At 43.1% G+C, this 24,777-nt stretch overlaps 1 protein-coding gene across 4 annotated transcripts; it reads left to right on the top strand.

Annotated features, from left to right (window-relative positions):
- Positions 1–1,330: 1,330 nt before the first annotated feature.
- Positions 1,331–21,443, top strand: RHOH (ras homolog family member H). Of its 4 annotated transcripts, none has more exons than XM_083836255.1 (2): positions 1,331–3,494; positions 18,237–21,443. In XM_083836255.1, the coding sequence occupies exon 2, from the start codon at positions 18,464–18,466 to the stop codon at positions 19,037–19,039; it is 576 nt and encodes a 191-aa protein (XP_083692381.1). In that variant the 5' UTR covers positions 1,331–3,494; positions 18,237–18,463; the 3' UTR covers positions 19,040–21,443. The 4 variants fall into 4 exon arrangements, with proteins under 4 accessions (XP_083692381.1, XP_083692382.1, XP_083692383.1 ...); XM_083836256.1 differs by lacking the exon at positions 1,331–3,494 and adding an exon at positions 4,822–9,570; XM_083836257.1 differs by lacking the exon at positions 1,331–3,494 and adding an exon at positions 9,595–11,489.
- Positions 21,444–24,777: the final 3,334 nt, after the last annotated feature.

The following is a 24,777-nucleotide window of genomic DNA, read 5'->3' as shown; positions in this document are numbered from 1 at the left end:
TTCTGCAGATATTTCTATGCTGGGTCCATTTTAGACACCTTTGCGATTCTCTCCTCCATGCTGCAAGGAGGTCCCCCCTTTCTTTGAGGTATCTGTCCCTGGGAAGGGGATGTGCTCACCCCCAGGTTGAAATGGGTCTGGGCAATGTACCTGACCTGTACTGCTCAGGAACTCAAGGGAAAGCGTATACCAGCATCCCAGTTTTCCAATGCGCTGCTGACATCTTGACCGTACACATTTTTTCCTGCTCCCCTTTGGAAATGATGATTAAAAAAAAAAAGTTTTTTATCGAGTAAACACACACCTTGTATGTTGTTTATAACTTTGGTGGCGTGCCTAGACATGAACAATTGGCTTTATTTTGTGTAACATAATGGTCACTTCGGACACAAGAAAGGCTCGTTGGGGCTAAATACAATGGGCATCAAGAGTGTCATGGTTTACATCCTGAGCAAATCAGAGAACAACAAGGAAGTCAGGCCAGGGTAACAGGAACAGCTTCCTTTCTTGATCTCAAATCCCTTCCCAACATCTGCTTCCCACTAATTTCTCCAAGTCAGACAGAATCAGTGGATCAAGGGACAAACTTGACCTCTCATTGTAAACCACCCTAAGCCATGACAAAACCCTGGATAATGTTATTTTACATTATTGGTAATAAATCCTCAGTTACTTGAGGTTTAAGACTATTTTTTTGCTGTCAACTTAGTCTTCAATGCAAAAAAATATATATATAAAATTTGCAACCCTCCGCTCCACCCCCATAAATATTTTCCACAACAAAGTGTTTGTTTCTGAAAGTCCCAGTTAATGACTCATAGTGAGTTTAAAAAAAAAGGAGAAGCAAGGTATTTTTGAATGTATTAACAATATTTTCTCACAGCCAGATGTTCCCCTTCGTTGCACAGCGTGAAGAGGTGAAAAGGGGCAGAAAAGCTGCAGCAAGAAAGACAAGAACAATGTCAAAGAAAAAAAATTATCAAGGGAAACATATCCGTTAAGCTGCAGTGTTGCACCTGACTTTGGAATCGTGCGTTGTGCAGTGAGTGTGGAGCTGGGGTGGTCCTCATGGCATCCCAGGTCTCTAGGAAGTGAAGTCATGGAGCAAGTGCTACACAGCATCTACATACCCATGAAAAGGCTCCAGTATTTATTCAAAAACTCCCCAAAAATGAAAGAATCAAAAAAAATCCACTCTGACGTTCAAATATTTTTAGAAAATTACTGGGTGACGATGCTCCAGGAAGCATAGTGGAAGAAAATGGGTGGAAATCAAGGCTTGTTAGAACTTTTTTCTTATTCTACGCTCTTTTTTTTTTTTTTTTTTCACAGAACTCACGATTCAGGAGTTGTTTATGAAGTATTTCACAGACTGATGCGCTCTTTATCCTAAATGCAGACTGCTTACCCAGATGGCCTCACATCTGGATTAGTTCGCAGAACAAAGCAGAAAAAATAGTTGCATTTAAAGTAGTTCTCTGTAGCAGAGCTAAAAGACGTTTAGATTTCACCTAAGACATTTATATCAATATAATTTGCAAATGGTAGTTATTTCTCTACTTCTGACAAGCCACAGCATTTTAGTGGAAACATTTGTAAATGTTTGGGTGTCTGACTTTCTTTATCATGATCGCAATGGAAACTTATTGCCTGATTGCATGCACCGGTATTGGGAAACACAAACCTGGTTAAAAACAGAAGAATAGGTGTTTAATGTGAAAATTAAGTGACATGAGTTCTCACGTAAGTTATTGAAGCCCCTTATCCAAAATTTTGTCTCAAATGAAAAGGAGTATTGAAGTGTTTAGGACTAGACTATTCCAAAAATGCCTTCTGTGAGCTACCTTTTCTTACCTTCATCCCTACTGATAATTAACTGAATTCATTTCTTTTCCCCATGATTCCGCAGCCTAACTGTGCAGCACTGTTCTGCAAGCTCCATCTCAGCATGTTTACAGCCTCTTTACACAGGTAATATTATTTCAGCAGCTATTTATATTTTTGGCACAAACTGTGTTTCATCTACACATAAATTATAATTTTGTTACACATAAATTATCATTTTGTTTCCTTTCTGTTTTATCTTGTAATTTGTTGGTTTTAAATCATTCTTGGAAGCAGTATTACTTTATCTTGGAATGCATCATACCAACATAATGTTTATGTGGACAAATGCACTAGCTCTCTTCATCAAAGGCTTCTCATCCTGCAGTGAACACAAAACGCATGGCTTTAGACCTGGATGAGGCAGCTCGTTCTTGCTACTTCCAGGCAAGAGATGGTCAAGAATGGCTTCAACGAGCCCCAAATATTTTCTGGTAAAGTGTCAGGTTCCATTTTTCTGCCTCAGAGGCTGGTCTTGAGGCTGCTGGGCAACCCCGTGCTTGTGGATCTGGCTGAGGAGCAGCCAGCCCCCTGCGCTGGTCAGGACTGGGGCACCTGGCATTCAACTTGGGGCCCCCGTCCTGCTGTGGCAGGGCTCTCTGGCAGCTTCAGGAGTCTGGGACAGGGATGCCCTGATGGCAGTCCCACTGCCTGCTCATCCAGCGTGGGAAGCCTCTTGTAGTTCCCTGACCTGTGCAGCCAGGTGTCCTCCCTATGGCAAGGGTGGCAAGGACAGAGGGATCCCCGTGCACATAGGGCTTGAGTCAGGAAGGAGCATGCAGGGAGCTGGGAAGTGGGAACTGGGAAATGCTCCTAGCTCCTGCAGTACAGACCGTAGACCAGGCACTTGAAATCCCTAAACTAGCATTGGAGCCTTGTGGCAGGAAGGCTGGAAGTGATGATAACCCGGCCTGCTCGAGCTGTCTGTGCTGGGAAAGGCACACTCTGTGTTTTATTACAGGCAGGGCGTCATTCCAGCTTGCACAAAAACACGCCAAGTGTTACCGTGCCATGTTACCAGCGCGTGAATCATGTGCAGAACCACCGGGCAGCTGTGGCTCTGCTCCTCTTCTGCTTGTGGGGCTGTGCTATGCCTCCAGCAGCCGGAGCAGAGGCGGCCGGAGGAGCAGCAGCCTGCAAAGAGAGAGCGTGCTGCAGGCTGCCGGCTGTGCCTCCCTCCCCCAGCTTCGAGGAGCGGGTTTTTACATGCCACCAAAGACATTAAGACATTCGCGCTCACACGCCAACCCACAACAAAACCCACACAGGCAGCGCCGAGGAGCTCTCACCAGGAAGCTGACTTACCCTAAACCACTCCGCTGTTTCTCGTCATATTACATCTGGGTCCCCTGTCACTGCCGCTGCCGGATGAGTGACCCAGTCTCCGGGACTTATTTGGCCTGTAGGTGCAGAGGGCCCTGCTCACCACTTACTTTTTTTTCCCCTTCTTTCTACATAATATATTTTTTCTAATCTGCTAAAAAAAAGTCCGTCTGAAAACCCAAGAACACAGATCTCCATTCTTCTTTTTTTCTTCCCCTATCTCACCCAGAATAGTTGACTTCCGTAACGTTTATTTTTCAACAGCCTCTTTCAGCTTCCTGTGCCTGGTAAGTTCTTTGTCTTTTTTTCCTTCTAAATGTTGTAAAGTGAATTTATATTCTGAATCAAATTCAGTATCTTTAGTTTTATTTTGATTAATAAAATTGTGAAATGGATTTACATAATTAGTTCTACATAATTAGTTCTACTTTTAATACCATCCGCTAAATATTCAGTATTGTGATATTCTGTTAAGAGATTGTTTAATCCCAACCCAGGTCATAGATCTTCTGTATTTTTGTGGCAGAGTTTGTTTCCACTTCAGCGTAAAAAGTCTTCATATAAAAGTAGAGAAAGTGGTGTGATGGGCTGCGCCATGCCAGTATTTTATATCTTAACTGATAGAAGAAAAAAGAGAGAAAACATGAATTATTCTAAAAATGGTGGGCCTGATTCTGATTCCCATTGCTGTTGTAAGAAACATGAACGCGGGAGCGATAGGCACGTTAAAACTCAAAGGATGGCTTTCTTCCTCGTTTGTGAAGTATTTCATCATTAGGGGGAAACTATTCCACTTCATCTTAAATGTTTCCAAGCAAATTTAGATGTAAGTTTTATTGTTTGAATTTGAGAAAGGTGACATTCAGGTTCTTAGGACTGAAGTGAGGTTTGAAATACGTGTAATTTGCCGACATCTCCATCACGGGCTCTGGTTGCTGCCGCAGCCATGCCCCGCTGGGCGTTAACAGGCATCTCTCTGCCTTCCCCTGAGATGGAGGGGCTGTGCCTGCCATCCAAATGGCCGCGGGTGTAGCTTTTTGCTTTCATCTTACCCCCACAGTGTCTTCTCAGCTGCTTTCTGAGCCAGCCATGCCATGGTCATGGTGTGGGATCCCGTTAGAGAGCAGTGTGTGTGCGCACGCACGTGTGCACGCCTGTGCACACACGTTGCTGGATCCTGCTCACTGAAACTGCATCTGGCAGTGGGATGGTCTTGTCGTGTTGCCAATGAGAGGCAGGTAATCTAAAAGGTGAATGAAGAGGGAGCGTACAGGTCCCTGTGAAAAATCTGAATCTAGCTTGAAGGCTTTCTAACTTTTAGGCCTCTCATGACCGCCTGTGTCAGAGGACAGTCGCTATACCTACATGCAGCACAGCAAAACTGTGAAGATAGAACTATACTTCCAGAAAGTTACTAAAATACTTTTCCAGCCCGGTGTTTTTCTTCCAGAAGAAAAAAAGGCTTTAAGGCTTTCTAACTTTTTCTTGCAGCTGTGTTTCTGTCTGTGGATGGGGCGGGAGAGGGGCCGTGGCGTCTGGAGGAGGCTGGCTTGAACGCAGGATTTACCCTGAGGAAAACACTTGTGTGGGGAAAAGGTAGGCTAAGAGGGATTAGTTGTTATCAAGCAGATCTGCTGGCATATTTTAATATCTATTCATGCCCTTCTGCTGCTGCTATCAGAGTAAGGTGGGATTGTGCGTTGCGCTGTGCCGCTTTGTGTTTTACATCTCTAAAACCCGCCGTTCAGATCAATGGGTGTTTGCAAATGTTCCAGTAGTAAAGACCACCCATATACACCTACGTGACTTTAGGCTGTGTTTTAATGTCAGTTTTCAAAGGCAGGTCTGAAGACGTATCACACGAGTGAAAGTGGGCACAGACTTGATGAGGATACCATGTTTGGGCCTTGGGTGGAAAAGCCCCACGTGCACTTGCTTCCTACTACACTGAGAGATGAGGCCTTGGTGGGGTGTAATGCCAAGTTATATATTCACTAGGTTGGGTGTCAGGAACCAGGAAAAATTGTAGTTCCATATTTATAGAGAATTTGTGTTTTTATAAGTAACCTCTGCTTACTAAGGTCCAGAGCAAAGAATTAAAACAGAAAAAATGGGCTTGACTCGCATGTATAGCAAGACATAAATTCGTTGTTCATCGGCAGGGCAAAGTGGTTGTAAATTACTGCCACTTAATCCCATTTTAAGGGAATTACTGTGCCAAAGCAGATAGGCTCATGGCAGCGGAGAATCAGGCCTCCCATGACCGCCTGTGTCAGAGGACAGTCGCTGTACCTACAGCACAGCAAAACCGTGAGGGTAGAACTATACTTCTAGAAAGTTACTAAAAATACTTTTCCAGCCCAGTGACCAGCTTCCAGAAGAAAATGTAGAAATTTAGCAAATCACAGCTCAGCTTCTCCACAGGGAGTGTGGACTTGGGGACAAAAAGGAAGGCCTCTCCCTGCTGCGTGGGCCCAGCAGCCTCAGAGGCTGGCACTAAAGCAGCAGCATCTGATCACAGCTGCCAGTGGCAGTGATATCGGGGAGGCGATCAGTTACATAGCTAGAAGTGAGCCGTATTAGCCCTCGGGGTGTACACGGACAATTCTCAGAGCACCCAGAGGCTGCAGGAAACGAGCACGATTTGTGCTGGCAACCGTGCAGGCTGAGCCGCTGGCCCACCCTGCAGAGCTGCTGGGCTGCATCGGCGGAAGCGCCTTGTGGCCTTTTTTGGTGGCACTTTCAGATAACCCGTCCGGAGGTTGCCTAGACAGAGAGATGAGAGTCTGCCCTTTCTCCTGCTGCTGTTGCTGCGCCGTTCTAGATACGTAGCAGCAGCTGGTTTAACAGCTGTAAATGAAGAGGATTCTCACTGAAAAACACCTCCCTAAAACGAACACCTCAATGGTCTTCGTAAAATGTTGGTGCTATGATTCTGTAGCTTTATGTAAAAAACAGGTGAGTATTTCTGAGTTCATGGTTCAGGTGATTAATTCAATTTGGATTTGATTGCACAATTATAGTCTATTTTCTGTAATGCTTTTAAGCATTGCTTGAAAAGAAATAAAAGGAATAACTTGCCTGTTTCAAAGTCTTAATGTGACATTTCAGGCATCACAGCACACAGCATAACATCAGTCCAAATTAGCTTCTCACTTTCTGGCCAGTGGTATGTGGTTTTATTAAATCAGCAGTTTTCAACTGTTTCCTCAATATGGAAACAGCTAACACCTAACAACTGAAATATGGCTTGGGATAGCCACAGTACAGTAATCAAGAAAGGAAGTTGGCTGCAGCTGTCTCAAGCCCACTACTAAAACATTATGTTTTAAAATCCTGCACAGGATCATACAAATATAACAAAGCGCTGTAGCAACAAAATCTGTGGGCTTCTCCACAGCCCTTTGCAAAACCAAACGTGGTTTCATATATATTTGGCAGAATTTAGTTGTGCTTCATTTCTGATGTCTGTGAAAAATTGGAAAACCTTCCTCATCTACCCAAAGCTTTGATGACAGTGGAAGGAGAGATGTTTGGAGCCGGAAATTCCTCTGCAATGCAGCAGTGAGTGTGAGCACTGGAATTCACTGGTTGAGGCCTTGGTGTGTTGGGTCTAAAACGAGCAGCTGCCAGAGTAGTGTGGAGTAATGGCCCCAGCAGGCCTGGAGGCTGTGGCGAAGGAGAGCTGGGAACGCGGCCTCAGCACTCGCTGTGTGCCTGTGTTTCTCCGACAGCGGGGAGAATTGTTCTTTTTGCATGAGGAATCGTATTTAGTCCTCACGCTCAGAAACTGCAGAGAAGTGTAAATTCCTCACTGGTGAGGGTGGTGTTGAGCCGGCATGCTTACCTTTACCTGATGAAATGACTGGCTGTATGAACCTGCTGGAAACCACAGGATTTTGCTATGGCTTGCATTTTTTCCCCAAGTGGGGCCATGGTGATATAACACGTAAGAAAGACCCAACATGTGTCGGAAAGGGCACAAACACCTCGCCCGGCAGAAGTCAGCATGAAGGGCTGTGGTTGCTTACAGTACTCCGTGCCACTTGTCGCACACAAGCATACAGTGGAGTGGCAGTCTCAACAACTGATACTCAACCATTTGCGGTTGTTTTACCAGCTGGTCATACCTCTTTTCCTCATGAGTGACAGTCATTTGCTTTTGAAGATTATCCTGGTTTATGTCAGAGTAGAGGTAACACCGGGTCTCCTACTGTACAAGTGTGAGAACAAGACCCCTGCGTAGTTTAGCTGCTTGGTTATCTCCTGTGCATAGTCACTGAAATAATACGAAGCCTTTCCATCCAAAAAGAAAACCTTTCGTTCTTCTTTGTTGAAGGGCATGCCAGTGGACATGCAGTTTATTTGCAACTTGCTTTCTTTTCTTTCTCCCCCATCAAATAACTGTGCTTAAAAAATGGAAAATTCTTTAGAGTTCAAAGTTATTGAATTAGTGACGTATTTAAATATCTATTAACTTCCTCTCATCATCTGTGCGCTTGTGGTTTTCTCACTACAAAAATGTATTATAAAACATGTATCGTAAAAATCCCTCATGTAATTTCTTCTGTTTTTATCAGTTTAAATGCAATGCAGGTTTTAAAATTCATGTATCTTTCAAGCGGAGTTTTAATTCTGGATGAAAAGCTGTTGTGTAAAATAGCTGAGTTTGAATCAAGTCTCCCAGGATTCAAAAATAAAGCATGGGAAATGTTTGCATAATGCTCAAATGTAGGTCTCCTAAAATATCTTTTTCTTTCATTTGTGAGATCATTTTCATGCAAAATATGTAAAAATTAAGGAAAAATGTAAAATGTTCCTTACTATGCTTCCCTCTGAAAAACAGAAACTCTGCAGTAAGATTTATCAAAGCATGGGGATTTGCATGATCTTTAAACCAACGGAAAGCCAAATAGATGTCAGCTTTAAGTATCTGAAATGGCTTCTCAAAGTTCTGAAGTGAAGAATGAGTGAGAAGGATTTATATATTACTTCTGGTGGCAGAGTCTTTTCTCCTTTTAACCTATTACATATTACCCAGTGCTGTCTGCAGTATTATAAGTTTTATTATCTTATATAAAAGTGACAAGAGATTAAGGTTATACCGGAATCGGAGAAAAGTGAAGGGAAACAGGCCCTGAAATATATAGTCTGTTCTGGCATATGGTTGCTGTAAGATATAAATCAATGCAAAATCTGAACTGCCAGGTATAATCTGTACTAATTCCATGAAAAAAAAAAAAAAAAAGGTAATCTTTAAAGGACAATTTCAATTGCTGTGTTCATAACTAAGCATAGGATGTAGGCAATTTCTTGTAGGCAAGTAGGCATACCCATTTAATTTAATTTACTACAATTAAAGAATTCTAGGGAGGCTGTTTAGCAAGAAAAAATATTTTTCTACCTATCTTGTAAATATATATTAACTCTGATTTTATCCTTATGCCAGGTACAATGTAGGAATACTGAGTTGTGGGATAGACTGGGGAAGGCAACTGCTTTATCCTTTTAATTTGTTTTATAAATTAAAAAAAGACCTTAAATCAACAAATGCAAGAAAAGTCATGATAATTGTATGTTTTATGTTGCACCTTCTACCTGCAAAGTGATTGAAATTATTTCCAAGCAAGCCCTCAAAATTTTTAACGTTTTAACGTACGTGCACATACACATAAAATTAAAGAATGAACTCAGAAGAATGGCACTTTCCCTCTGGCTGAAATCTAGACTATGATTTTAAATAGTCTAATATATACAGAGGCAAGAGAAATCTTTTTGTTGCCGGCTCTTCTAAGGGGAAAAATTAAAACTGTCAGCCAGTTTCTCAGTGTTATAAAATAAATAACCAATCAAATTGCTGTTGCTTACTTAATCCCGGCTTTGCTCATTAACTCAAGAAGTTTAGCATTCATCAGGACAGGACTGAACAGCGACATGCAGTAAATACGTGTCCTTCACAAGTAATAATAAAATAATAATAACAAAAACCCACAACATATTTTAACAAGAAGACAATATTCTGAATTGTTTGATCAAATGATGCTTTATTATTTGCTGCTCAAAACTTGTATACATTCAGTACATTTTATTGTTATCACAAAGCATGCAAATCTTCTGTCAAACATTGGATAATTCTGTTCTAACATTTTCCTCTTCCACCTTTACCTCCCACTGAAATCAGTCTTATGCAAATACTGAACTTAATGAACACGGAGAACCTCCTGAGCTTAGGGGAGAAGATCTGGGCTTGAGAGCCTCCTTACTTTGTGATAGATAAAAACTGAGCAAAGTTAAACCCAAATAGACCTCTGAAAGTAACCTTGGCGATCTTGTGAGGGATCCGTGGAGGGCAGAGGAGAAATGGTAGGATGATTTTTTTCATTTTTTTTTCCCAGCTCTAGGGAGGGTGTTATGCCACCTGTATTGTTCATATATTAGCTGTTAGTTATATTGCTAATGTCGATTACCTTGTAGTGTTTAAAGAACCCGGTTGAGAAGGTTGGGTACTGTGCAAGCAAGGGAGAGGAGGGCAGTCCTACCCAGGGTTAGAGCCGAAACACGCTGAAGGCAGCCCTCTCCGCTGCAGTGGGCTCGACATGGGCCCCGAGGGAGAAAAAGCCCTTTCGCTTGTGAATGCAGGTGTGTATGTAGGGTTGGCGGTTGTTAGCTTTGGCATTTTACCACGCTACACATCTGCAGGATTTTATACAAATTGATGCATCTCCTTAACAACAAATTATCGTTACATATTGTAAAGATGCATCTAAAAAATTTAACAGCTGCATATACAATAGAAAAGTAATTGTTTAAAATGTATGTCTATATATTTATTTGTACGTGAAAGACTCTATGATCTGTCAATTATATATCTATGTTAGTGCACGTCCAGATCTAGCTGAGCAGTCATTTCTGCCTGTGTATATACAAACACACATGCATACCTATATGTAGAAATAAGGTGGTTTAAAGCCCATGATCTTTAAATTTTAATTTCAAGTAATTTCAATAACACATCCATTGTTTGCTGCAAAATGTACATACAGGTTTTAAAATGAGAGTGAGATATCTTACACTGAATATGTGTGTTTCGTATGCCAATCTATAGCAAAGTCTGCAATGAACAAATATCAGTGTACATGAACATATATATCTATGTAGATGTATCTAGATACATATGTAGATATACAAGCATGCACGCATGCATATATGGATATAATGTTATGTATATGGATGTATAGATTCATTATTGTAAAGGTTATTTTTTTTAAATATATGCTGGTTTTTTTTGATATTTTTGCATATGTGTGTATACACTTCTATGCATCCAGACAGCAAATAATGCATCATTATGCAAGAAATTACAACACTTATTTAAAACTAATAAATATTAGTTATGTATGAATAGAAAATGGATACTTTATGATTATACCCATATCTGCAGATGGTCAAAAATCCCCAAGCAGAAAGAGAGAAAGGGCTAGGCTTTCTGGAAAGAGATTGCAATCTTTGTCAGAGATGGTAAATAAAAGAATACTTCATATTTTATCAGCCCCAAAACCAGAGCAAAACAAAAGAACAGATTTTGAAGAGTTAAACCTGTAAAAAAAAAAAATCTACAAAAATATGTTGTAAGTGCCCTTTTGATTTGTCTCAAACTTCAAGAAAGGTGAACTGTGTTAAAAGAGGATGTGGCATGAAAAATTTGAAGTGGTTTGGGGCCCAAAGCTGCAAACCTTTCCACATGTGAATAATTCTACACACACAGTAGTCTCATTGAAGTCAATTATCAAATTTTATACAACCTAGAATATCGGTCCATCAGTTCGGTCGCAGTGCAGTTAGGCTTGTGGGGAGATTTGCTTTATAACTGGGAGTCCATTCTGATACACAGGGTGGCTTTTCATAGGGATGTACAATAGCACAGTAGTCTGCGTGTAGCGCTTTATCCACGTTCATCTGCAAGCGTATCTGTATGCCCATCTGGACCCAAAAGTATGCCAGTGGTGAATATATATACTTACATGTATACGTATATAAGTGTGTGTGTGTGTGTGTACAAAACCAGAGCTATGAGGGAACGCAGACGGACAGATGGTTGGCGAACGTCAGAGCTCGAACACACACACGTGTGACATTTGCACATCAGCTGCTCCATTTCAGGCCGCATGTGTGCTGAGACTCAAGAATTTCTTCACTGTTTAAGAGCAGAGAAGAAAAGCTATCACAGAGAAGGGTGGGAAAGGAAGGTGGCATACCCTGTATCTTGCAGATGGAAACGCTTGGTAAGTGCAAGAGCATGTGCAACACTTTGGGCATGACATGCTGCTCCATTTCTGCTGACTTTGGAGGGTATTGGACCAGGCTGAGAATGGCACATGGACCAGTTCACTGTGAAGGGTTTAATTCCCTACAGGGGAACCTAGAGGTTTACCGAAATTTTACTTTGGAGAGGATGCAACCTTTCTCCTGAAGATGGGTCAGTTTTGAAAAAGCCTTGTAGCGCTTTGAATACCGCACAATCCATAATTTACTCTGTCATGCCATAAACATGGGAAAAAAAAAAAAAAGACTTCAGACTTGTAGATTGAATTTTGAAGCAGGTACTTAACACAGCTGAATTGAATTCTGTTGGATTTAGGCTCTCTGACCGATACACAAGAGTCTTACAGAGCTTTTGTTAATTTTTCAAGTGGTTCTAATTATTTATGTTCATGCCTAATCTGTAAGTAACTGAATTAAGGTGTGATTAGTCACAAATAAAGGGCTCTTGCAGATAAAATAAGTATTTTCTTTATTTAATGGGTTAACTAAAATGAGAGTTGAATAGTTTTTCTCAGTGACTATAGTAAATTGAATAGATCTTCAGATGTGTCATTATCCGTTGCTTATATGTATTAATTATGGGTACTGTTACTAAAGTAATGAACTACCAATTTTTAATTTAAATGATAACATTATGCAGCTTTATAGTTATGTTCATGTTTGTAAGCAAGTGTGTAAATATGTACATTTACTTATGAGAAAAGCTTTCATCCATTTACTTGGACTTCATATCTAATTCCAAATAACATTGGTCTGAATTTGTCATTGTTTTATAGCAAGATTCCCCAGTCTCAGTATGAGGGTTATTCTTTTAAATCTGATGACTTGTGTTCCCTGGTTAATAACAAAGTTGGCAACATGACTGAATATTTGATCATAAAACCTTTACTTCAGTTTCAGTTGTTAAAACTGCCAAACAAAGAAACCGAGGCTTTTATTTTCAGGTTTTGTATTGATCCTGCAGTGATTTTTGCAAAGGTTCCTAAGACCGTGTTTGTCCATTCTTCAAATCTGCTGAATTAGATTTTTTTTTTTTTAGAATTTCAGTTTTGCATTTTTTTTTCAAAATAAAGCATTGAAATTCTAAAAGAAGAACAGAATTTCAGTTTGGCAAATAAGGGAATGACAGAAAAATTTCTAAGTTTTTATGACTGCAATTTTTTATTTATTTTTCTATTCTGGAAGAAAATTGTTTCTTGAGATGAGATGAGATGACAAGACATCCTGACTGTGACAATATGGGCTCATTGCATGTCGCTTGCTCTTCTAACTTTAGGAAGCCATTGCGGTTATGATTGTACTTAGGGATAAAATATCTGTATAACAGCTCTCATCCAAGCTTGTATGCATCTTCATAATTCTTTAAAATAGAAAAACATATTGAGAGATAATCTGGCAGTTAATCTGTCTATATCATAAATACACCAGATGATTGAAGCACCAGCAACCAAATAACCTGCTGTCTTGCTCTTGGGCCAGGGAATACAGATGGATGCTGCGGTTGTCTGCTTGGAAAGTGAGCGGGTTGGATGCAGATTTTTTGGTGGAGTAGTTTGGGGAAAATACGCAGCATCTTGCAAAGGTGCGGGCTGTGCACCAGTTCCCCTTCATGGCAGCGGTACCACCACGGAATGGCACTGTGGACTGAAATGGTGACGCTGAGAAGAAGAGAGGCTAATTCCTAGACTGACAAGACCGGGGCTACTTAGTGCTATAGACCAAAATCATTTTAAAATGGGGTCAAAATCCAGGAGGTAGCTAACGCAAGTGTCAGAGCATCAGGTTAATGACTGCATGACAGGAAACTGCAGCAAGGGGCCACCGGCTTGCAGACCAGCAGCAGGCTCCAGACAGGCCACAGCCGATGTATGAGTTTGCAGCAGCCCTGGGCTGCGGCGGCACAGGCCCCTGCAGCAGTCTGGAGGTTTGTGACTGAACGGAGCAAGTACGGTTTGCTCATGGAGTTGAAGACCAGGTGGCATGTGATGTTGGTGACCTGGTGATCTAGCTGGGCATCCAGACTGGATCCACAATGTCCGTGGGGTCTCTATCAGGGGGGGCAAACATCTCCCTGCTGCATCTTCTGGATGCTGCCCCTCACAGCTTATCTGACCTCTCTAGATTTTCTGCCAGACCTCCTCCTCCTTCTCCTTCCCTTCTTCCTTCTCTTCCTCCTCCTGCTCCTCCTGCTCACAGGAGTTGCTCTTAGGCCCCATCTGCACCCTGCAGCGCTCAGGGCACCCATGGAGGTGAAGACGTAAAGCCGCGCACTGTTCCGGTCAGTGACAACAGTCTCCATAAATCCTTCCTCTCCTTTAGGGCCTCTAAATAAGAGACACAATGGAAGTTTTTATATATCTGCAGTACAGTTGGAATGAGCATTGATGATAACCAACACAGTGGAGGTGTGCTGTAGACACGCTTCTGCAGACCCCATCTCCATGTGAGGTGGGACTGCGTGAGGAGTAACGCGTGCAGGCAAAGCCAATATGTGCGGTCAGGTATTGCACAGCCACTGGAAGTCTCTCCAGTGGTTTTCAACCTTTACTTTTTTTTTATTACCACAAATATTTTTACTTCCTTGCAACATCAGTTTTCTTCAAGAGCTACTGTACACAGTGTTCAAGATGAAAAATTAGCCTGCTTTTATCCTGATATCAACAGGAACTGCACTAAGACATAATTGTGGTAGGGACCGGATAATGGCAATAATAGTTAGCATGTTAATTGCTTTAACTCTCTGAAGCATTTTGTGGCTGCCAGATCAGTGTAGCATCTGAAAAGCCTGTTGTCTTGCCTGCGTGATTTTGTTTATGTATGAGCTCATCCCTTCCAAATCCCAGCCTACCTGGTGCTGCACAATACACAAGATAGGGTTTTGAAATCAGGAGATCCTGATCCTTTAGCTTTTCTCCCGTCATAAGGCAGTGTTTCACCACAGTGAGCCGTGCTCACAGTGACCCCGCAGTAGATGCCAGGGATGTTCCTGGCAGGAATGAAAATCCCATTTGGTTCAGCCAGTAAACTTACCCCTTCTGATACAAGCAGTCCTGCTTTTTTGTGTTGGTAGATTTGTTTCAACAAACATTAGATTAGTGTTTTGCGGATGTATTTTCATGGGAATCCTCCACCCGCGAGGAGCCTGGAGCTGCTCTGCTCCTCCTCCCATACTGTCGCATCCCATGTCATATTCAGCCATGACCAAGTGTGAGGCATTTACCTGCATGGGACTGCTGGGCTGAGCAAAGACAGCCAAACACACGGCAGCAGGACCAGGCCTGGGGCAGCTTGCATGGAAGCGGTGAAACAGGATCTCGTGATAGGAACAAAATCCATGGGTACGAGCGCCGCAGCATCGTGCTGCCCAGCGGGATCCCGCAGAGCGGCTGCAGTGGGGCTCTGGCATGGCTCTGTGGGTGCTGTCCGTGCTCCCAGGGAAGGACAGGCCACAACTCTGCCCTCCGCTCCGCCAGAAACCCCGACCCTGCAGGCTGTGAGGGGTTTTGGGGAGGTGGCTGCCCCCACTGCGGGTGCCCAGGGTGATGCTCCTGTCATCACCTCGGGGCTGAGGCCAAGGGCTCTGTAACCACACACCCGTATGAGGCCCTCTGTTCCGAACACAGGGGGAGAAAAATGGGAAAGCGAAGCAAAGCGTTGCATAGACGTAGTTACACAGACAATACGGCATCTTTGAAAAAACAGTGTTCTATCCAAAACGGTGCAAGAATTTGCTTTGAAGCTAATCCCCAAATTCATAGGGGTCACTATTCATGACTATCAGAATTAGACATAAATTCTCACACTTGATATTATAAAAGCTCTCACCATATTATTTAAGTAAAATCTTTTGTTTTTACAAGTGATGAAAGCATACATTGAAATAGTATAAAAGAAGATCTATGTTTCTGGAATTCCAGATACAATGTAGACTTGATAAAATCGGTAAAATTAGGCAAACCGAAGTGTTGGAAAAAATTCTGCAGTAGGTTAGACTCAACTGTCCACGATCAGAATGTTTTGTGCAGTCTTTTAATGGGTGTAACATGCTGGACTGTCAGACCAGGACTGTCGTATATAATATGAGAGAAGGGAACCAAAGCTTTTGCAAATACTTACACAACTGGCTGTATACTGGTGTGTAGCAGTGCCCTGTACTGGCCCGTCCTTTAAAGGACATTGCTTTCTATTGCTGTTTCATCTAAAGGTTTTTCCACTAATTGAGATGAACGTGTATAATTATTTTAACTCATCCTCTCCTATCCTGAGGCCGTGTCAGTGACAGGCTATGTGCATAGTTTAGAATAGCTCGTCAGTATCCCAACAATACATGCTGGTGCCTGAACTCCAGCAAGCTGTGAACAAAAGCAAGACTGGGACCACTGACTGCAGTCTGTCCTCTGGAGCAGAGTAGGGATCTGGTTATGTGTGGTGCATTTTTATAGATCAAAACAATTTGCTTTGAAAACGTAGCCGCGCTGTCACGCTACTTCATCTTTTATGATTGCGTGTCGACTAGCCACGTACACTAGCTCTCAAAACCTTTTTTTAGGCTTTAATCATTTAAATATTTTATTTTCAAAATGGCTAACAAAATCAGACCTGTTTATCTTCAAGCTGAGTAGCAGAACAGTCTTTTTATCCATCTTCTTCTATTTTGGCATTTATGAAATTTAAGATTTGTCGGCATTTATGAAGAGTCATGCTTTGGGCATTCTGACTTTTCCCCACATTCAAATATAAACAAAGGAATGAGGCTAAGGGCATTAAAGACTACTTGCACCAAAGAAATGTTTGTTCCAAGAAGAAGACCTGGTACACGCTAACTTTCTCCTGTGAGCACATGCTTTTTTCTGAATCACGCACTACCAGCTTGTGGTGAATGGTGGTGTTTTAAAACTGTACTGCTGACACAGTTTTGAAGTAGAATACCCCATAGGAAAGATGATGATGCACTTAAGTAGTTGGACCACATATCCTGTGTATACTTTTTGAATTTTCATGGTTGTATTTTTTAAATATCTTGTCTAATTCCCTTGAGAGCTTGCTTGGGGAATGGAGTAGGGCTTAGATGAAGCATGAAAAGCGAATTTCCAGTGGCTGCCACCCCACCTTTAGCTCTCGGAGCAGCTCGTTTCCCAGCAGGCAGGAATGAATACCTGCCTCAGCCTCTATCCTGCTTCCCAGAAATGAGCTGAGATGACGAGCGTGTGGCCGTGCGCGCAGGCCAGGAAGCGCCGCCTGTCGCAATGGCTCCCGCAGATCCCCGTCACCCCGCTGAGCACAGAGCTGCCCCGCGGCCTCGGCGCCGCCTCTATAAAGCAACGTGCACCAGCCAGGCCCTCACACATCTTTCGGCCGGTGTGTCGGGTGGGAGAAGTACCTGTGTGCGGGCACGCCGGCAGCACGGGAGGAGGTAGGAGGCTGCCTCGTTGCAAAATGGAAGGAGGGGAGTTGCCAGCAGCAGTTGTCAACGCCTGTGCAATGTGCTCTCTAAGCTTGCCCAGCGCTCTTCTCTTCTTTCCCTTTGTTTTTCCCCTCTGTGAAGTAAGACGAAGCTTTGAGCATACTAGAAATGTGCGGTGGTGGGGTTAAGGTAGCAAGACTGGGGAGCGTTACTGTAAGGTCGTGTATATGCTTCGGGTGGCCCTCATTCATTTCTGTGCAAATAACCCACAGTCTGACTTCTCTGTCCATATGTGAAGGAGACAGAAATATGTTGTCTGTGTAACACGAACAGGAAATTTTGAAATTGTCCAGTGATATTTTGTTTTAACCAGTTTTGCTGAGCAGAACTAATTTTCCTTCGGTTTTGCAGTTAGTGAATTTTGTAGCGTTTTGTGTGCAGCTCCGTGTGAGCAGTGAATCTTGCACACAGCCAGTGGGGAAGAGACGAATGCTTTCAAAATAGGAAAATTTGACTGAATGCTGGCAGGAGCTCAAAAGCAATTGCATACTACGAAGAGTTACTCTCAGTTTGGTTTTTCAACAGACTAAATGTCAGGGCAGCTGCATCCCCTTCAGATGAAATTGTCTGACTGGGGCAGCACTGGTGGTGTGGCTTGCTTTGGCTCATGTTATCTTGTTTGTTGGAAGTGATTTGTAAGAAACATTTTGAACTTTTTTGGTATTTTCGCTGCGCATCCCACATTTCTTTTGAAAACTGTTAAGGTTCATGTCAGTCAAGATTTGCATCTGAGGTCTTTCCTTGCTCGTTGTCGCAAGCAGTTTGGCATTGCCGCTCGTTATAGAATTGCTTAAATAGTCAAATCAGTTCATGAAGTGATTTTTTTCTTGTGGATACCACCTTTAGGGGACAAGGGTATATTTTCAGTCTGAACTAATGGGTTGGGAGGAGTTCAGGATTTTGGCTGTCTTGCTGAAAGTCAGAGGCAGGAATCGTCTCACTAAAAGCAGGTCAGTAAGATTGTAACAAGTTAACCTGATTTTATTAGTTCTTTAGAAAATTGGAGGGAAAAAACAGCTGGTCTCAGCGCAGAACAGCAGGGGTGATAAGACTGTTATTCCTGTGGAGCAGCAAGAAGGCTGCTACACATGCTGCCGGCTGGGAGGGACGGCAGGGTTCAGCGTCCTCCATGTGGGGTAATCCCCACGGCTGTCCCAGGACGTGTCCAAGGAACTTTATCTTGATGGAAAATGATCTGTTCACTGTGGGTTACAAATGTTACATTTTATTTTTACTCTTCCAGAAACATCGCTTGACTCACTGAAGAATTAAAACTGACAGCACCGCAGAGCCGTGTGGGAGAAAAGGGGATTTTAGACTCAAGTGACACAGTCAAGTCTTGAGGAGTAAAGACATTTGGATGGTTTCTCACCAAATGGAAGTTATCTAGAGAGCCCCCAAGACCACTGCATCCCCTCATCGTGCTTCTGCTGCGCCGAGACAGTGCTCTTGGCCCTGGACGTTAATAAAATGCTGGATTCAATCAAGTGTGTGCTGGTGGGGGACTCTGCGGTGGGGAAAACATCTCTCTTGGTACGTTTCACCTCTGAGACTTTTCCAGACGCCTACAGACCCACTGTGTATGAAAATACTGGAGTGGATGTCTTCATGGATGGAGTACAGATTAGCCTAGGTCTCTGGGACACATCTGGCAGCGATGCCTTCAAAGGCATACGCCCCCTCTCCTACCAGCAGGCAGATGTGGTGTTAATGTGCTACTCGGTGGCGAACCACAGCTCCTTCCTAAACCTGAGGAACAAGTGGATCGGCGAGATCCGCAACCATTTGCCTCGCATCCCCGTGCTGGTGGTGGCCACTCAGACTGACCAGCGCGACACGGGGCCCTACCGCTCCTCCTGCATCAGCCCGATGGACGGGAAGCGGCTCGCCCAGGACGTGCGAGCCAAGGGCTACCTGGAGTGCTCTGCCCTCAGCAACCGCGGCGTGCAGCAGGTGTTTGAGTACGCCGTGCGGACAGCAGTCAACCAAGCCAAAAGGCAGAACAGGCGGAAGCTCTTCTCCATTAACGAGTGCAAGATCTTCTGAGGGCCACCGGCGGTGGTTTTGCCTGCGTTCGTTCTCTCTGTCTTCTCACAGAGACGCTGCGGCAGAGATAATGGGGGGTGAATCAAAGGAGGACTCCTGGCAGGACCACAGTGCAGGTGCTCCTAATAAGACAGATGCACGCTCTCTCTGATCTGTTCCCCCACCCAACACACATGGGCACTATCTTTAAAAACGACGGGTGCAGGTGAACGCAGCCCTGTGCTTGGACTTTGCTGTCCTGGACTGGAGGATTTACAGACCATAGCTGTGCTGATTTTGTTACTTGTGTTCCTCAGTTGTTGGTTTGTCTGCATTTATTTAATGAAAAACTTCTGCCTGGATCAGCCTCCCCTCGATGTATCTGTCTATGTGGAGATTTTTTTTTTACTCTAAGGACTTAATGTATAAAATCTGACCATTGTATATCTATTTAAAAGAGTCTTGTATTTGTTGTTGTAAAATCCTGACACTTTGTTTTCATATTTTGGAAGTTCTTCCTCATATTTTGGAAGTTCTTCCTCTACCTAACCACAGAAGCGAATCATCTTATCCATACAATAAATGGCCTGCAGGCAAGCCAACCACTTCTTACACATGCCTGAGTTACTGCACGACAGTGACTGAGCCCAGCGTGTCCAGCGTAGGAGTGGTTAAAACATATTTGATAGATATTTGATAGTTGACCCATGGCTCTGTGAGATTTATGTTGTTATCATAGTCCTCTTCCTAGGAAAATGGAGACTGCCTCAGGTCAAAAATGGGATGAAACAGGAGGAACTTAACTTAATTCTTCCTAGACCTGACCTAATTACAACCCCAGAAGGGCTGGCTTGCAGTCAGGGCTTGTTTAGACACACAGGTTGGGTGGCAGAGACAAATCTGTACTATCATCACCTCTCATGTCTCTGATGTAGTTTTGGAGGCAAAAGATTTCATTGTCCAGGGATGAAGGGTATTTTTTCATGAGCACTAAAATTCTCACAATATTTTAGTACATTTTTTAATAAACTGTGGTTTTAGTGAAACCAGTGACCTACTATAGTAAAAAAATAATTACGTGGCAATGTTGAACATGTATATTTAGAATGGATAAACATTTCTTGGGGTTTGAGTGGTAAGAGTAACTGCCTTGGTTCTATGAAGCAACGACTGAAGCAGGTTTTGCACCCTGGGGAGCTTGGCAAGGCTGAGCGTCAAATCCTGGCATACCGACTTGGGCCAAGTTACCCTCCTGCACAGAAAGCCAGGCTGAGGAGGTGGAAACTCCAGGTGTGTAAGAGGACTCTGCTGGAAGATGGAGGGAGTCAACCTGCAGGGGTTCGTCTCACAACGTTGTACGTTCCTTGTGAGCTGTGGTGTCCCCCTTCTCCTCATGTTGTCTTCACCAAACTCGCTGCCCCACATCATCCCTCAGGTCTTGCAGACCTGTCTCATTCCAAGGTTTCTGCTGCCCTTCCTGTTCTTCAGCTAGCTCAGAACTGGCCCTTGAGGGGCCGATATCACACTGCCATGGACAATGGTGTACAAAACCGTAGGATGATTCTCCTTCTCCGTGGAGATCCCAAGAGAATGAGCAGTGTCTGTTCTGACTAAACCCTGACTCATGTGTCTCAACAGGAATGGGTGCAATGGCTTTTCTAAGTCAAATCCAAGGTGGGACTTCAGGAGTTACCCTACTGAGCAAATAATCTATAGCTGGGATCTAATCTACCTATAGGTTATCCCTGAAAAATCAGTTGTGTGCTCTTCTCCACGCTCTGTTATACCTCTGAGCTTCTCCATAAAGAGAAATTCCAAATGAAATTGTTCTTCTGCTATGAATCCCAGAGAAGATCTCATTTGTGATGTAGGTGAGCAAGTATCTGCATCGTGAGCACCTTGAATAGCAGTGGTGCGCAGGACACTTGATGTTGTAGTAGTCACGACAGCTCCCAGCCTGGTGTTTACCACTCATCAACCTTATTCCAAGGGAGACTCCTGGTCATTAAAACATGTTGGTCTCATGCGAGGTGTCTGTATCAGCTTCAAATCTTTGCAAGCTTCTGCATCAGAGTACACAAGACAAGGGCTCTCATCACCACCCATCTTTCCTGTACTCTTCTCTTTCTGACCCCTCTTTCTCTTTGTAAAGCTTTACGTGTACATTGCAAATCCTTTGCCCCCTGAAACACTAAAACTGACATGTTTGTAAAAGAACCCGAACTGCCTGATAACTTATGCTGAGTTACACAAGTAGCTAGGTATTTGCAGTCTTCATTTGAAAATATTTTGGCTTTTGGAAGAAATGTTTCTATATCTCAATTCTTGTAATGCGTCTTCACTGAAAGTGTTTTTTTTCCCCAACTCTAATTTAAAAGTAGCCATTGTTACTGTTTGAACATTAAAGATCATGTACAAAATATCACTCTTGTTATGGTCCCTTTTTTACTAGCTGATTTAATGTCTGTTTTCATCAATGTGAAACGTTTTTTGAAACACTTTTTGCCAGCATGTTCTGTTATCTGGTGGTGTGTGTATGGTCTTCTTTTCTTTCCTTCTTTCTTTCTTTCCTTCTTTCTTTCCTTCCTTCCTTCCTTCCTTCTTTCTTTTTCTTTCTTTCTTTCTTTCTTTCTTTCTTTCTTTCTTTCTTTCTTTCTTTCTTTCTTTCTTTCTTTCTTTCTTTCTTTCTTTCTTTCTCTTTCTTTCTTTCTTTCTTTCTTTCTTTCTTTCTTTCTTTCTTTCTTTCTTTCTTTCTTTCTTCTCTGGGTAAAGCTTTGCTTACAACAATTTATGCTGCTGTTTTTATGTGTTGACAAACAGTAACTGCTAGGCCAGGATGCCCTGCTACGGTCTCCGTCACAGGATGCTGGGATTCAGGGAACAGAAAGCTCCAAAGAATTGTTGTATCAGAAAAAGCCAGATGAAAATGTTCACACTGTAATTCAAAATCCCATTCCATCTATATTGGCTTCACAAAGCTTGTGATAATATGTTATAAAATGATGAATTTTTCATTGCAACTTGCTGAAGCAAAATGGATAGGCTTCCCTGAGCTGGCGATATGGGATGCACAGGGAATTCAGGAGTGGTTTGATAAACTCTTCGTTGTGCATCCTAGAGCTGGTGTGAACCCACTGAAAGTTGGCTGATTTTTAAAATCAAATTGAAGAGAGGATAAAGTAACAGAGGGATTTGGGTTTGGCGTTATGCGAAAAAAAAGAACTGCTTCCAATTTTCACAGCCTGCTTATTTTCAGGCTCTTAAAGCTAAAAGGCACTTTTCATTGGGAGCAAACTGTGAGACACTTTATTTCAGTGTCTGCAATTATGCGGCTTCCTGGGCTGATGTGCTCAAAACGTGGGGCAGCTCAAAAGCAGAGTGACATCTGGACGTGGCAGATTCTGGCAGAAAACCCTGCTGGGTCTGGGCTGGCACCGCTCGTGCTGTAAGAGCACCACAGCCTGCACGGACACGCAGACCCGCACAGCGCCTCATCCAGCGCAGCCCCTCAGCCGTGCCCAGAGCCAGCCCTGCAGGAGGACAGACGGACAGACAGACAGACCTGCTCTCTCCTCAGGCCTCACCCTGCTCAGAGACTGACCAAAGCCCTGCGGTGCCAGGCTGAATGCTCCTGCCAAAAAGCGCCGCCAGCGCAAATCACATAGCTGCTTCTCTTTATTTCTGAGAAACACTAATCTCTATTTGAGTGATTCAAGATGCTGGGCCACCTCCTGTTTTCTCTCTTTCTTTTTTCTTTAGATGAAAAGATATTTCCTTTCAACGCTCTGAATTATGCAAACTTGAAAATGTCACTCAGTGTCCCCAGCCGGATTTGGCCGAGCAGCTTACTGGGGTGGAGCCAGCGCTTCTGCGACCGCGCCGTGTACGCGGTGCGGATGGCAAGGGGAGGGATGGACAGCTTATGCCTCCCCCAAAAAAACATTCTGGGGTTATTTTGTCAGCGTTACTTGGGCAACGGGGTCCCTGGGTACAGCTCTGTGGTAAAAACCCAATGCCAGTATTCAAAATACATTCAAATGACAGCTGGGCAAAAGCGTTTAGCTTCTGAAATGAGGTGCAGCCTGGTGGCTTGAGCCGCTCTGGCCGAAAGGAGGAACCTTGCCCAAACGTTCCCTTTCTGACGTTTCAAACCTTTCACTTTATTACTTTGCTGCTAAATTAACTTTGGCTTACTGTTAAAATAGGTTGAAAATAATGAAAAAAAAAAAAAAGAGAGAAAATATTAGAAACAAAATGAGATCAGCAATTGCACCGCTATTTTCGTCACTATATGACTTCTCTTTTTGACAGAAAAAGATCATTTTGGGTCACAATTTTTTTAATGCATTCTGCAAGTTGGATAAAAAAGTTTAATAGATCCACAATTATGATTAGAACTGGAAACTATTATTTAGCAAAGTATGGTAAGTATGGCCTATGTTATTTTATATACAAATTTCACAGCCTTTCTGTACTTACTTGATCTATGGCATAAGATATAAATATTTTCTAAGATTAAATAATTAAAATGTTACATTCCCCCCCCCCCCCCAATTTTATATAGGAAAAATTATTCAAGGTTGTTAGATATAATTGTTGTTGTTTTACCAGTCCAATATTTGCAATTAATGGTTTGAAAATATTTGTGTAATTTTATGTGTACTCTGCAATTGCTAATGTGTCTGACCACATACTAGCTAATGCTTGTGTTGCGTTAACCTGTTGTCTTTTCATACATGCTACCACCAAGAAATAAATCACCACAGGGATCAGGTGTGAAGAAAAAAAGAAATGTCAGCATCTGACATCTCAGCTTTCCCTGTATTACGATTGTATTCAAATGAGTACAGCTATTAAAATAATTTCAAATAAATGAGGCAGTTCATGTCCCCTAGCACTTTCTCCTGATGCCTCTCTGACACAGGGCCCAAGTGTTGGTGACGAGGATTAAAACCAAACCAAACCAAACCAAACCAAAACATTTCAGAAGATCAGAACAGCTTGTCCCTGCCTTTGTGAGTAAGTTAACCACGTTGACTTCATTAAAAGTCAGTTCAGCCTCTGGAAACAAGCCAGATATAAACGCAGTTGGGTTAGCTGGAGAGCCTTGTTAAAAAAAAAATTCTCTCTAAAAACTGTGATGAACTTTTTCCTCTGGATGTGAGGAAACCTGTTTTATGTCTCAGAGATCTCCCTCACAGCTGTGTGTGTGAAAAACTCAGGTGAGTTATCACGGTGCACCTGCTCTAGCTGACCTGCGTGTCCCTCACGTTGCGCTCTGAGCAGCCGGCTGTGCAGAACAAAATTCAGGGAGAAAACGACCCTTTTGCACATTTTGGTGTTTATGTTGCCGTAACTGCTTAACTGTAGCTATGGTGGCCGGCGTGGTTCCTCCTGCCCAGGGGCACCAGGATGGTGAAGGAGCAGCATCACCGTGCGGCAGCCCTGCCCGCACAGCCAGGGGCAGGGAGATGGCCCTGGCCAAAATCTCCCCTTCATGGCACGTCCCTTCCCGGGACCTTCCCTGCAGAGCCCCAGGTTAGTAATTAGCAAAGAATCTAGAGCTGTTGCTGCCTTTCTAGTTATGAAAAAGTGAATGAGCGACGTCTTGCACCTTCCACAAGCAGCCTACATGAGGCTCTCTGAGGGTTTCTCTCATCATTTCTCTCCCCCCGTGCAGAAGTCAGCATGATTCATGGCGGGGTGGAGCAGAAGGGCACAAGCATGTGTGTGTCAGTGGTTGTTTCTGTCTCTGGAAA

The sequence above is a fragment of the Anser anser genome, assembly GCF_964211835.1.
Source record: "Anser anser genome assembly, chromosome: 4".
NCBI lineage: Eukaryota > Metazoa > Chordata > Aves > Anseriformes > Anatidae > Anser > Anser anser.
This window is presented reverse-complemented; position numbering and strand designations above follow the sequence as displayed.

Bases quoted from the DNA above. Each gene is read 5' to 3' on its own strand.
- RHOH (XM_083836255.1), top strand. From the start codon at position 18,464: ATGCTGGATTCAATCAAGTGTGTGCTGGTGGGGGACTCTGCGGTGGGG.